This window comes from Onychomys torridus, chromosome 11 (genome assembly GCF_903995425.1).
Source record: "Onychomys torridus chromosome 11, mOncTor1.1, whole genome shotgun sequence".
In the NCBI taxonomy this organism is placed as follows: Eukaryota; Metazoa; Chordata; class Mammalia; order Rodentia; family Cricetidae; genus Onychomys; species Onychomys torridus.
In genome coordinates, this window is record NC_050453.1 from 86739330 (window position 1) to 86752400 (window position 13071).

General features: G+C 39.4%; 1 protein-coding gene across 1 annotated transcript; it reads right to left on the reverse strand.

The window, feature by feature from the left end:
• Positions 1–2970: 2970 nt before the first annotated feature.
• On the reverse strand, positions 2971–12185 carry Serpinb2 (serpin family B member 2). Its single transcript, XM_036201889.1, has 7 exons — positions 12018–12185; positions 8533–8652; positions 6429–6557; positions 5848–5965; positions 5418–5560; positions 4627–4791; positions 2971–3375 (listed from the first exon to the last, which is right to left on the reverse strand). Exons 1-7 carry the CDS (start codon positions 12183–12185, stop codon positions 2971–2973), a joined length of 1248 nt encoding a protein of 415 aa, XP_036057782.1.
• Positions 12186–13071: the final 886 nt, after the last annotated feature.

The following is a 13071-nucleotide window of genomic DNA, read 5'->3' on the forward strand; positions in this document are numbered from 1 at the left end:
GTGAGACTTGGATCAGGGTCAATTCTGCTACCAAGAGGAGCAACACTTTGGTTAATGCTTTGGATACAGTTGTTATGTGGGACATTGCTCATCATTTTCTGCTTTTCTTTTTTCCCTAGTAGCATTCATACAGTGACTCTTTGTATAGCACAGGAAAAACAACAGAGCATCAGTGCCATCCGCACGAGCCTGGAGGAGTGACGGTAAGAGAGAAGTATGAGAACACCATGAAAAAAATCCCAGAGGAACTGAGGGGCCTTGCCATGCACGGGTATGGCCTTGCAATTTCTACTTTGCATTCATGTATACATCTCTTCGGGTAAACTGAAGACCAGGACAGAGCCCACCGTGGAGAGTTGATATGGATTGCACAAGTAAATAATATTTGTGGTAGGAAAACTTGATGCTGCCTCCTGGGTCTGTGAAGAGCAGATACTGTTATCCATATCCGGCTCTATTCTTAGCTAAATGCATCGTGCAGAGGCTCCAGATAGACAGACCACTGGCTTTGACTGAAAGCACTTCAGCAGGGTAACTTGAACTACATTGCTGCTTAGCTGAAAGACTTGTTCTAATTGTTTACGCTGCTTCCATTAAACACATTTATAGCTAGATTCTCCTGGATGAACCAAGTTGTTTCATCCTTGTAAAAGTCATGAGACAAAGTTGTTCTCATTTTCCTCCCTGAACTTCCTCTGTATTTCTTTCCTACTCAATTAAAAATCCTTATTTAAAAATGCACTGTCTCTATCAATAGAATCATGCTTGCATGTTGTTTCCTATTAGGCCAAAATGAAAAACAAAGCAAAAAACTGGCAGTGGAAACTGGTAGTACAGGCCTATAATGCTAGCTATTCAGGTGGCCAAAGCAGAAGGATTACAAGTTCAGGGCCAGCCTGGGCAACTTAGTAAGTCCCTGTCTCAAAATACATAGACTGGGTTGAAGCTCAGTGACAGAGCATTTTCTTAGCATGCGTGAGGTAACAGGCTCAATCTCTTGTGCCACAAAGACAGGGGAAGAGCAAGTGTTCACCAGCAGCACATTAATTGTCTTCCAAAAAATTCCAGTTCCTTCAGAGGACCCCTCAGAGGACTCTGACATAAGCTGTTCTGAATTGCTATGTCTTTGTTGCTATGAGAAAGGGGCTCTTATCCATTTTTCTACAACCAGGCTGTGGTTTGAGTGAGACCGGCCCTGTAGGCTCATATGTTCACACACTTAGTCCCCAGATGATGAGCTGTCAGAGGAGGATTAGGAGGTGTGGCCTTGTTGGGGGAGGTGTGGGACTGGGGGTGGGGTCGAGGCCCAGGGTCTCTCTCCCTCTCTGCCTGTGGATCAGGATGTAAAGCTCCAGCACAATGCCTGACTCCATGCCACTGTGCTCCCTCCATGATGATAATGGACTCAGTCTCTGAACTGTAAGGTAGCCCCAGGTAAAAGTTTTCCTTTATCAGAGTTGCCTTGGCCATGGTGTCTCCAAACCAATAGGACAGTGATGAAGACGCCATCTGTCTTCGTTAGGGTTTCTATTGCTGTGATAAAAACAAAATGAACAAAAGCACCTTGGAGAAGAGAGGGTTTAGTTCATCTTACAGTTCCATGTCACAGTCCAGGGTAGGAACTCCAGCAGGGCAGGAACCTGAAGTCATGGAGGAGGACTATTTCCTGGCTTGTTTGGTCTGCCTTCTTATAGAAGTCAGCACCACCTGCTCAGGGTGGCACCATCCACAATGGTTTAGGCACTTCCGCTTCAATCACTAATCAAGGAAGTATCCTACCCGACAGACTTGCCTATAGGCAATCTGATGGAAGCATTTTCTCAAATCAGGTTTCTCTTTCCAGATAACTCTACCTTGTGCCAAGTTAACAGAGAAAAATCCCAGCTGTCCACCATCCCACTCACCCCCAGTACAGGCTCCTTATGCAATAGCAGTAGGTATGCTCTTTGCTCCTTTTGCTGTCTCTTATTCTATGTTTCCAGTGATATATTGTGGTTAGCTCCTGGGAACTGAAGTGCCAGAGCTTAGATATGGAATGTCTCCAAAAGCCCTGTGCATTAAAGGTTTAGTCCACTGACTGATGCTATTAGAAGGTAGTGGAAACATTTAAGAGGCAGAGCCTGATGTAAAGTCAAGATGTTCTCTAAAGGGCTTAGGGGTACCAGTCTCTTTTCCTCCTCTGTATTACATCCTTAAAGTGAACAACGTTGTTCCCCACACTTTCTACCACAGTCTTCTGTTTTGACACAGGCACAAAAACAACCATCCTACCAACCCTGGACTGAAACTTCTAAAATAAGACAAAATAAATCTTTCAACTTTATTATCTCAGGCATTTTATTACAGTAATGGAAAGAAGACTAACAAACAAGGACTGATAAGCAGTGTGCTCTACATAACTAATAGAGAACAACAAATACCTGTGGTTAAGTAAGCTGCTTTCTTATTACATATTCCTAATTACAGATGAGTTGCAGATACACACATATGACATACAAGCATAGAAATATAACACGTTGTTGCCTTTTATTAAGTGCTTTTGTTTGGATAGTTATTAGGGAAGAGCATGTAAGGATTCCTAATTTTACTTCATTATTATATCAAATGGTTGCTTTATTTCAAATAGAAAATTGTCTGATCACCTGTCTTCAGTGTTACAGTTTCTTTAGACAGAGGACAATAATTTGTAAAACTACCATTATATAAATAATAAATAACACTGTAAAAACTACAGCTATAAAGACAAAGCAATAATGAGGATGAACAAATAGACATTATCTGGTTTTAGGAAACAAAGTAATTAATAGACTTGTCTGTAAGCATCATTGACAGTAGTGCAGTTATTTTTGAGTTTATACTTAGTGTACAGAAATGTATAACAGAGTCTCTAAACTTTTGGCACTTGCAGAAACAACTCTGAGGCTTATAGTTCATGCTACAAAATACAATTTTAAATAAGGTCTTCCCTTTTTAAGGTGAGGAGAATCTACCACAAAATAAAATCACATTGGTACTTTTGTGAATGATAAAGAAAATAAAGGGATGATCTGCCACAAACTGTGGGCCTCCGTGACCAGTTCTCCCTGTCATAACTGCCCCAGTGCCACCAGTAGCTACAGTGCCCTCCTCATTGACGTCCACTGTGGCTTGATGGAACACCTCAGAAAGAAAAAGGTCATTCCTCTGGGACATTCCTGAGAAGTTGGCTTTGTTCTTATTGAAGGCATCCTCCATGCCCATGCTTCTCAGAATGGATTTGAGTTCATAATGTTGTTCTAGTTTGAACTGAGGAATGTAGACCTCAACGTCATCTTCAGCCATTGTGTCTTTACTGATCCACTTGTTGAATTTATCAAAGTTTATTTCACTTTCCAGCTGTGGAGCATAAAGAACAAATAAAAAAAGTGAATTTGAGAAAGTAGGAAAAGTAATTCCAAGTCTAATGATAAACATCAATTGCCAAGTGGCTGGAAAGATGGTTCAGTGGTTAGAAGCATCAGCTACTCTTCCAGGGCACCCAGGATTGACTCCTAGCACCCACATGGCAGCTCACAACCTTAAGTAGTTCCAATCCCAGGGGATTCAATGCTTTCTTCTGGCCTCCATGGATATTTCATACATGTCCAGAAGCATAAAATGATAACAAATAACACTTAAAAATCAGTTGCAAAGCTGAGTGTGTGGTGCATGGCTTCAATTATTGCACCCTGGAGACAGAAGCAGGTGGATCTCTGAGAGTTCAAGACCATTTTGGACTACATAAGTGAAGCCTGGGCTACATAGTGAGATCCCACCTCAAAATGTATATTCATATTATTGCCAATTACTGCTCTATCAGAGGTGGGGCTTCATGAGCCCCTCTATGATTCTGTGAATTCATGTGTGCAATGGCCCTGACATCCAAAACATACTGATGGCTACTATGGGAGGGAGAGTTGTTTTTCTTCATGGATAGGGCTCCTAACAGGTTGCCGGTGTTCCAGGAGATAGTCTTATATCCACGCACATTCTGCCAGCACATAATGGACTCAGTAAGGTTAAAATGCTGAGAAGGTTTAGAAGGAGTCAAAGGGCAAAGAGTAAGAACTGAATCTTATCAAGGCAATGGCATACATGCATGAGATTCTCAAGCTACTAGTAAAACATACAAAGAATCCAAAAGACACTGAGGCCTCAACCCCACACAAGGAACAACAGGCCACTAAAGATTCCTGAGAGTGACAGACACAGTCTTCTTCAGGGAAGAGTACACCAATTGATCGTCTAATATCAAATGGTTGGCCCTGAAAGCATACATACAAGTAACATTATATGGGCTGGGCAGGCTGTATTTAAGACTGCATATTTATGTTATAATTGTAATCTCAACAATTAAAAAAATAATAAAATAGTCAACTAAATGACTTTATTATGTTTAAATTTTAATGGACAGGACAAATTTTGTAAGATGGTAGCAAACACAATGTAAGTTTAAGATTTTGAAATTTTGTGAAATGGCACATGTTTTATCAACTGATTCATTCATTTCTGTGACAAATTACACACCATTACAACCATAGATTCTCATTTTGAGTAAAGGATAATATGCTGCCAGATTTTAAAACAGTTGAAAATGTAATGCATTACCAACTCCAAGCCAGTGGACGCATCATCAATCTCATCAGGAAGCAGCAGGAACATACTGATATCTCCAACATAAGGAAGCTCTAGGACCTGAGTCTTTAGGTCCTTTATGTATCCAATGTTCAGCTTTTCACGTAGGTACATCATCTGAACAGGTATGCTGTCATGCTGATATTGTTAAAAAGTAACATATGAAAGTCAATTCTCAGATGTTCAAGAGATTTATAGCAAGACTAAAAGACTAACTATTTTTGCCTCAGTGCTAAGGAGATGTATTTTCCTCAATCAACAAACAAATTGGATATTTTTAGACAACGTCCTCAAACTTAATGGCTTTTTTTTTACTTTATAAACAATATTTAGTAAGACAGATAATAATAGTTATAATCATCATCATAATAATATTTAGTAATGCCTAAAATAAAAAAGAAAGTTAGATAAATTCTATGGAAGATCTACAATAACCTTCTGAACTAGATATTATTCTAGCTTTAAAGGTCAAAAACAGAACAAATGAACCATAAATGAAGTCACAGTGTAAGTGTAGCGCCAACATTGAAGTCCAGGCAAGTGGAGTTATGAAACAATTATAAATTATAAAGCCATGGTCTTCACTTCAATCCACACCTCTTAGGAATTATTGAATGATACTCAATAGCCTGAAAGAGCCAGTGCCCAGCATTCATAAGCTATAACTAGCAAGTTGTAGGAAAATCAATGAACAGTTTCTAAGTTTCCTGTATCCTTTGTTGAAGCTCTAGAATAATGCTAGAAAAATGCATCTTATTTCATACCAAGTTCACACGGAAAGGATAAAGCTTGTTGAGTTTCTTCTGAAATGGAATTTTCCACTTTCCTTTGAAGTAGACAGCGTTCACCAGTACCATCATGGTGTCTTCATCCACAGAGCCTTCGGGTAGCAGGTTTGGAATTTCACCTGCAGAGAACACAATTCATGCTTAGGTTTTATAATAAAAAAATAAAAGAAACTGTATAAATACTGCATATAAAGTATAATTTTGTATGATACTTGGAGGGATTTTAACTTTCTTTTATATTGATTTCCAAAGTTTTTCCATAGTTTGAGACTTATTCAACTCAGAAGGAGGTGAAGAAGAGTTGATTGGACACATTTTAAGGAAATGAGGGTGAAATTCGAGGATGATTTCAAAGAAACATCAAAGTTTTTTTTGTGGGAAAAAAAGATAAGAAAACAAAGTTTACCTTTGGTTTGAGTCTTGACCCAGGAATTGATTTTCATTCTAGCCTCCTCGGCACATTTCCGGAAGTCGACTGCCTCTGGCTCTGCAGAGTAGTATCTCTCACTGAGTTGTATGTATTCCTTTCAAACAACAAAACACCAAATGTTACACACAGCATCTGTTGAATAAGGAAGGTGTGATGACTTACAGGCTCTAACAAAGACAGGGAGACATAGAGGGAGTGGGAGGTGAAATGATCAGGGAGGGTGGAGACCCAGGGAACTGTTTCACTTTCTCTGATAATGCCCAGTCCTACATTCCAGTGCCAGCTCTCTCTGTCCTTTGCATTAAAGATGCTGAATAAGAACAGAAACATGCCTGGGGACTAGAGGAGAGCAGTCACACCACTGTCAGAGAGTGTTGATCTCTGTGTCGAACACCTTCCCTCAGAAGGCAGAGACTGACAGACGCGAGAGACAGTGAGGCCAGCCTGAAAAACCACTAGCAATTCTGATTCTGCTCCTAGGAATTGTGCAGAAGTGGTCTGAAATTGACCTCCCTGTTGGTGTTGGAACAGCTCTTATAGTTACAGGCTTCACTTACTTCCTCGAATCTACCAGACTTCTCTCCAAACAGCTTATTGGCACTTTCCAATAAATAATCTCCTGAGCATGTGTTGATTGCAGAGCTGAGAGAGTTGAAAGATGAATGAATTTTATCTCTTGCTTGTATCTGAAAAGAAAGATGATTTTTTCATTTATAACACAGTGCTAGTAACTAAAGACTCCTGAGGCAGTAACATTCTCTCACCACAACAATAAAATATTGTACCCATGCATGTTTTTCTAATCCATTAGAGGAAAAAATGTATAAGAATATTGCTCAAAAAGATTGGAGTGATGACTCCCATCTTTGATACCAGGAGAGGAAGGGGTGCTAAGACTAAATTCAAGGCTCATCATGGAACACAGCAAGTTCAAGTCAAGCTTGTTTCAATGCCCCATAGGAGCGAAAAAGCAGAAACATGTATAGAAATGTGGTGCAGGAAGGCTATAAAAGTACATTTTAACTATTATAGACTTCTACCATGTCTATAGATTATATTCATTAGAAATAAGGAACCCTATGGCCTGTAAGAAAGACAGTTTCCTTTGACATTTGTAAACTCTGGTGTTTCTAAGGAAATTTCATTATTTTGCAAAGCAAATATACTCAGAGGATCTAAAGCATAGTATTAGGAGTATAATGAGTGAGACTGTACCATTTTTGAAGTTTGTGATAAAAATATATTTAAATGGACTTATCTCCCCCCCAAACACACACGTAGTGACTGCATATGCGGTCAATGTGTTTGATTGTGGTAATTCTTTCACAATTTATAGATACATTACCTAATGCACTCTGCATATATGTGATTTTACTTGTCAGTTATGAAGTTCTCAATGACACTCAAGTGAAATGTTACCAAAATGTGTATATCCTTAATAAGTTCTCATTTTACAAGGTAACCTCTGTAGAAGAAGATCAGAGCTTTAAAAGTTCACAAAATAAATGAGAGATCAAATGCTAAGCTTGGAGGCCGTAAGTGGTATGACAGACAGACTCAGTCACAATAGCAACTGAGCTAGATAGAGTACAAGACAGAGATCTCTGGTATTTCAGAAAACATCACAGAGGTTTTCTCTACCTCCTCTATCCCACAGAACACCAAGTGATGGGTGGGTGAGCCACCAGTGTACCAGGAAAGAAGATTCAGGAAGCATGTCCCCATAATCTTGTCATGGTCACGACCATGTAAATTGGTTACCAATAGATTACGCTTTCACAGTTTTTCTAATGTAACTAGGCAGCTGATTTTAAGGGGATAGCATATGGAACAAAGGAATTATTTTATACAATAGATAATAGATAGATGGATGAATAGATTTACTACCTATAATAGAGATAGATGGATGAATAGATGATAAGTTGATAATTGTTGGGTGATAGAAGGAACAGATAGAGATGAGAGCGAGAGACAGACAGACAGACTGATAGACAGATAGACAGACAGACAGACAGACAGATAGATAGATAGACAGATAGATAGATAGATATGACAGGTAGGTGGATATAGGCAAATAGATGATAATTAAAGGTAGATGAAAGACAGATGATAGGTATATAGTAGGTAGATGCATATGGATAATAGGTAAATAATAAGTAATAGATAGCTAGACAGATGATAGATTATTGACAGGTAGATGATAGATTATAAGCACATGGTATATTCTTTTGATTCTCATGCAGTAACCAGGTTTATGCTTCACTACATCTTAATTATTATCACTCTCTTTTTCTTTGTGAAATTTCTGTCCATACCTATGGACATATTCAAACATTCTTGTCACATAGCAAAGAATACTTTCAGAATAAATAATTTATTATATGTAAATACTCTGACATATAAACAATATTATATATATTATATACATATGTCAGAAGAATATGGTAAGATTGAGAGACAACCATTGCTGAAACTTCACCAAGCCTGGATGCTGCCTGAGTCTGCTCCTCATTATTGGATGCCTTTGGATATTTATCACAGCACTATGCCTATGGATGGGAGAACTCTGCTACATTGCTTCTCAGTTCAAAACTATGACTTTGAGTCAAGAAGCTGCTAGAGATAGAATGCAAAAGAAATATAAAGAACCAACCCAGGTACCTGTAAAATAGCATCAGGATAATTTTTCCTCTGTATCTGCTGCGTGAAATCACAGCCATTGACATTCTCTGGGGTTCCCGTGGTGATGTCATAGCCACCAACTTTGTTAAAGTGCAGCACCTGCAGTCAGAATCAGGAGGAATGATGACATGGCTGTGCAAGATTACTTCACTTCAAGCACTGGCTCAGACACCTACAGATCAGCATTTCTGTGGGTTGCAACCTTTTGGGGGCCAAACGACCCTCTCACAGGGGTCACCTGAGACCTTCAGAAAACACAGATATTTGCATTATGATTCATAACTAGCAAAATTATAGTTTTGAAAAAGCAAAGAAAATAACTTTATTGTTGGAGGTCACCATAGCATGAGGAGCTGTATTAAAGGGCCGAGGCATTACTGGAGGCTACTATGTCTGGCTCTCCGTTTTCGTATGTGGCAAATGAGCACAGGCATTCTTTCTGTGTCATAAACATCCATGAAGTACTTGATACTAACTCCTATACTGGACATTTTAGAAATCAATGTTATTATGAGATGATTTATAAAATCTACCTGAATTATCAAAATTTCATCCAGTGCACAAACTTTCTTGAAAAACACGAATATTTTAATACTATATTTTAATTTTTTTATTTTCAATATTTTAAAGAAAGTAATAGAACTAATTAATTTCCTCTTCTCTGAAGTATCCTTTCCTAATAAATACATTTTAAGCCAAGGAAAGCTAGAAGCCATAGTGAGTTTTAACATGAGTATCAGTAACCTAATAGTAAAAAAGGACCACCCCAGATAAGATATTTACATACACTATGTGCAAATAGAGAGAAATTAATACCCATGTCAGGGGGCAACTTATAAGTATTTGATACACTATGAGTACATAGTTTCATAAAACCCAGTGAAGGTAAAGACTGGCTTCTATAAAGCTATCTCAGATCCCTTCTCCACAAGCTGCCACCAGCCCAGCTTACTCTTCCAGACTCAGACTCATAGGGCCCCTACCTCTAATGTCTTTGGGAACCTCTGACCTGAACACTTCCCCTTGAGGCCTTTGGTAAAGAAGAAACCAACTTGTAAATTGGCCCATAACTGGAGCTTTGTAAGGAAGTAGGCAACTATATCTAGCTACTTGGTGAATTTCTAGACAGGAAGGAAAGGTATAGGTATTTGGGGACCTTTCTCTGCTCGCCAGGTCATATGCATGGGCTCTGACCCCCCCTTCTTTCTGAAAGAAGAAATATTTCCTGTACATATTTTCTGGTTTTCCTTTCTTCAAAAGCAATTTACTCTTAAGCAGGGGTTCTCCTGGAGAGGAAGAGAGCCTCCCTGAATCCCAGAAAACCTAACTGGGAGTGGTGTCTCTAAAACGGGAATGTGAGGTGACTCTGGCCCATGCTAAAGTCCAAAGAGGCAGCCTGGCTGGGACAGGACCACAGGCTCATACTAAACACAGCATGGCAAGCATCTCCTGCCTGCACAGTGACCTCCTGTAGTTCTGGCTCTCTAGGGATTTACCCATTCTATAATGTTTCCTCCTTCTGTTCTATCAATATTGCATCTTTCAGCTTACCATTCTTAACTGATGTCCTAGTTTTCTTATCCGTAAAATGAATATGATAATCATTGCATCCATTTGACAGGATGCTGAGTGATGTAGGTTCCTAAGAGGTTTTCAGAAAGGCTATTTAAGAATTATAATCAGAATTAATAAAAATTACCTATTACTGTAATTACTTTTTCTAGATGTCTCACATGTTCTCTCATCTTCACTGCTACCTTGTAAGTTATAGGTGTTCCTTCCCATTTTATAGATGGGAAAATTGAGACTCAGAGGATTTTAATTCCTTTATACACAGCTAAGGGCAATGATAACATTTATCACCTAAAAATCTTCCATTGTTTAATCTAGGAGAGAGGCAGAAAACACCATGCTGTTGTTACAGCCTATGCTTCTTCCTAATCTAAAGAAATTTTTATTTCTTTTTATCTAGAAACCAATCAAGTTAGCACTTGAATTTTAAAATCTCTTCATGCAACAGAGTTATAAGAAAATTGCATGGTCCCACATACTGAAAGAACTTTCCTGATTCAGGAAACCTGTCTCTGTCTAGAGTGACCATTAGGAGAACTTTTCATTTAGTATCAAAATCATTTTAACCCAGAACACTTCATCTAAGAATTCTGCTCTAGCTGTATCGCACCTCCTGGCCCTTTACATTTAAAAGTTGAAAGCACTGACGCTTTCTAAGATTTTGTAAAACGCGGTTTATGGGGTTTTCCAAGTCAAAAAAATAAAGAGGAAGAAGTGTGACACAACTCTGCCGCCATCAGGGTTGAACAATCAAGTTTTGTTGTAAGACGTGATGTTCAAACGGACACTGGCACAGAGAGGAATCTATCTGCTTCCTGACCTGCTGGTTCATGTCGTCTCTGTGAAACTGTGTCCTTGAGAAGAGGCTCACCTGAGAGGGTCACCATGTTCGCTCAGACACAGTTCTCGTGGGAAAGCAGGAAAGAGCCAGTGGCAATTTGGTGTGACTGAAAGCACAATGCACGCTTGTACTCAAAGCATACATTCTTAATATTTGCATGTATATGGATGTAATGAAATTTTAATTATATGATTTCCACATTCAGGTCTCTGACCTAGCAAGTAACAGGATCATGAGAAACTGTAATACTTTGTATGAATCTTTAGGTGTACTGCAGTATGTAATTTAAGTAGTTCTAAATTCTGGAGAAGGGTCCCCTGTGTGAATCTCTGTCAATTCCATCAAAGAAAGAAGACAAAACTTTGACACATAAATCCCTGGCAATGGTGCTTCTTTACATGCTGTCCACATTGATTTTGAAGACTGGCTATCTATAATGTCCAGCCCCACTGTGTAGATACAGCTTCATAATGGACAATGTGGGGAAGCCCATTAAAGATATATCTATCTTTGTGTTTCTGTGAGTGTGCTCACCAAAGCCACAGTGCTATTCCCTTCTTTGTGACCCTGGCTTGAGACCATCAGGAGACATTCTTTATAAGAAAGGGAACAAACCCCACCCACAGTGGCCATATTAAGAGGGAGCCTCAGCTGGAAGTTAGGAGACCATGGGTGCTCTTGGGAACAGGTTGCCAGTGTTCTCATCTGTATAATGATATTTGACTTGGAACCAAGTAAAGTGGGGCACACAAAACACCTGCTTTGCATAGTCTGAGCACGATCTGAATTAAATGGAAGGTTTTGACAGTTGCTATTTTCATCCTTGTAGAAATGCTGACATCTTTCTGCTCTCTGCAGCAGAGGAGTTTCCTGATTCAGACATTTTATAGGATTAAACTTACAGAATCTGTGTTGTGACTGCTGGTGATGACAATCGTGCCACCACCCCTGCTTTCTCAGAGTCGAGATGACCTGAGCACAAAACAAGAGCAAGCCTACAATTCAATTCAGAAAACCCTGGATTCTGGTGTGAGGTTTAAAGCAAACTTACATTAGCCATCTGCTGTTCAGTGTCACCCCTGGCACCGAGGAAAACTAGGGCCAAGGTGGATGAGATGCTCCACGGAGAGAAAAAGATGTTCTGGGCAGAGTTTGTTTTTTCTATGAACTTGAGGGTACTGAGGGCAAACATGGTATTTGCCGTGGAAAGTTCTTCCATTGTTCCAGTCTAGAAGGGAAGTGAGGAGAGAAAAAGAGCTCTGAATGACTCTTTGGCCTTGTGAGTGAAGTCAGCAGATGAATATAGGCTGTGTCCTGCCTATGGCTCCCTTCCTGTCCTCCCTCCATGGGACAAAATGAGAGAAGGCGACAATACCTTAGAGTCACAAACCCTGTGCAGCTCACAGTGCCCAGGTATAACATTCCCTGTCACCATTTTGAAATCTGAATCATTTTAAACAAAAAACCTTGCACTTTTCCATTTTCCCCAGACTCTGTGGACTATGTGGCCAATCCTGAAGATGTGATGATCAATTTTATAATAAGGGATGACACTTTGTGATATTCATATAATAATAAGAATAGCAATAACAGTAACACTCAATTTAATTCTTACTCTCTACATGTTAGACCCAGCAGACTGAAGACACCAAACTCTACTAAACACTTTACTTCTGTAATCATGTAATCCTCCCTGAAATCCTGTAAGGAAAAGATCTGCTAGTCCTGTACAAAGGAAGAAACTAGTACTGCACAAAAGCCAGTTGACCATGTCATTCAATAACAAAGAGTGAGAAAGGACACTGAAGACGAGAATGTCACCTCCAGGGTCATTTTCAACCTCCATGTTTCACCATTATTCATGTCACACATACCCACACCACATACAAATGTGTGCATATGCAGAATACAATACACATATTCAAATGGGTGCCATGTGTACACAGTCTTGGGTTCAGGTGAGATAATCTTTCAAGTACTCCATTTAGATATGCGTAGGCTTGTTTTAGGGTTGCTATCTGCATCCAGATCCTACCACCCCTTCCATATGCTCACCTCACATGCCTCAGCCTTCTGAAAGGATTTCCTGTGGACTGGGGGATTCA

Bases quoted from the DNA above. Each gene is read 5' to 3' on its own strand.
- Serpinb2 (XM_036201889.1), bottom strand. From the start codon at position 12,185: ATGGAAGAACTTTCCACGGCAAATACCATGTTTGCCCTCAGTACCCTC. The intron at 5,966-6,428 runs GTAAGTGAAGCC...GTTGTTTGAAAG, and splicing joins AGTCTGGTAGATTCGAGGAA to GAATACATACAACTCAGTGA. The intron at 4,792-5,417 runs GTATGAAATAAG...TAACAATATCAG, and splicing joins ATCCTTTCCGTGTGAACTTG to CATGACAGCATACCTGTTCA.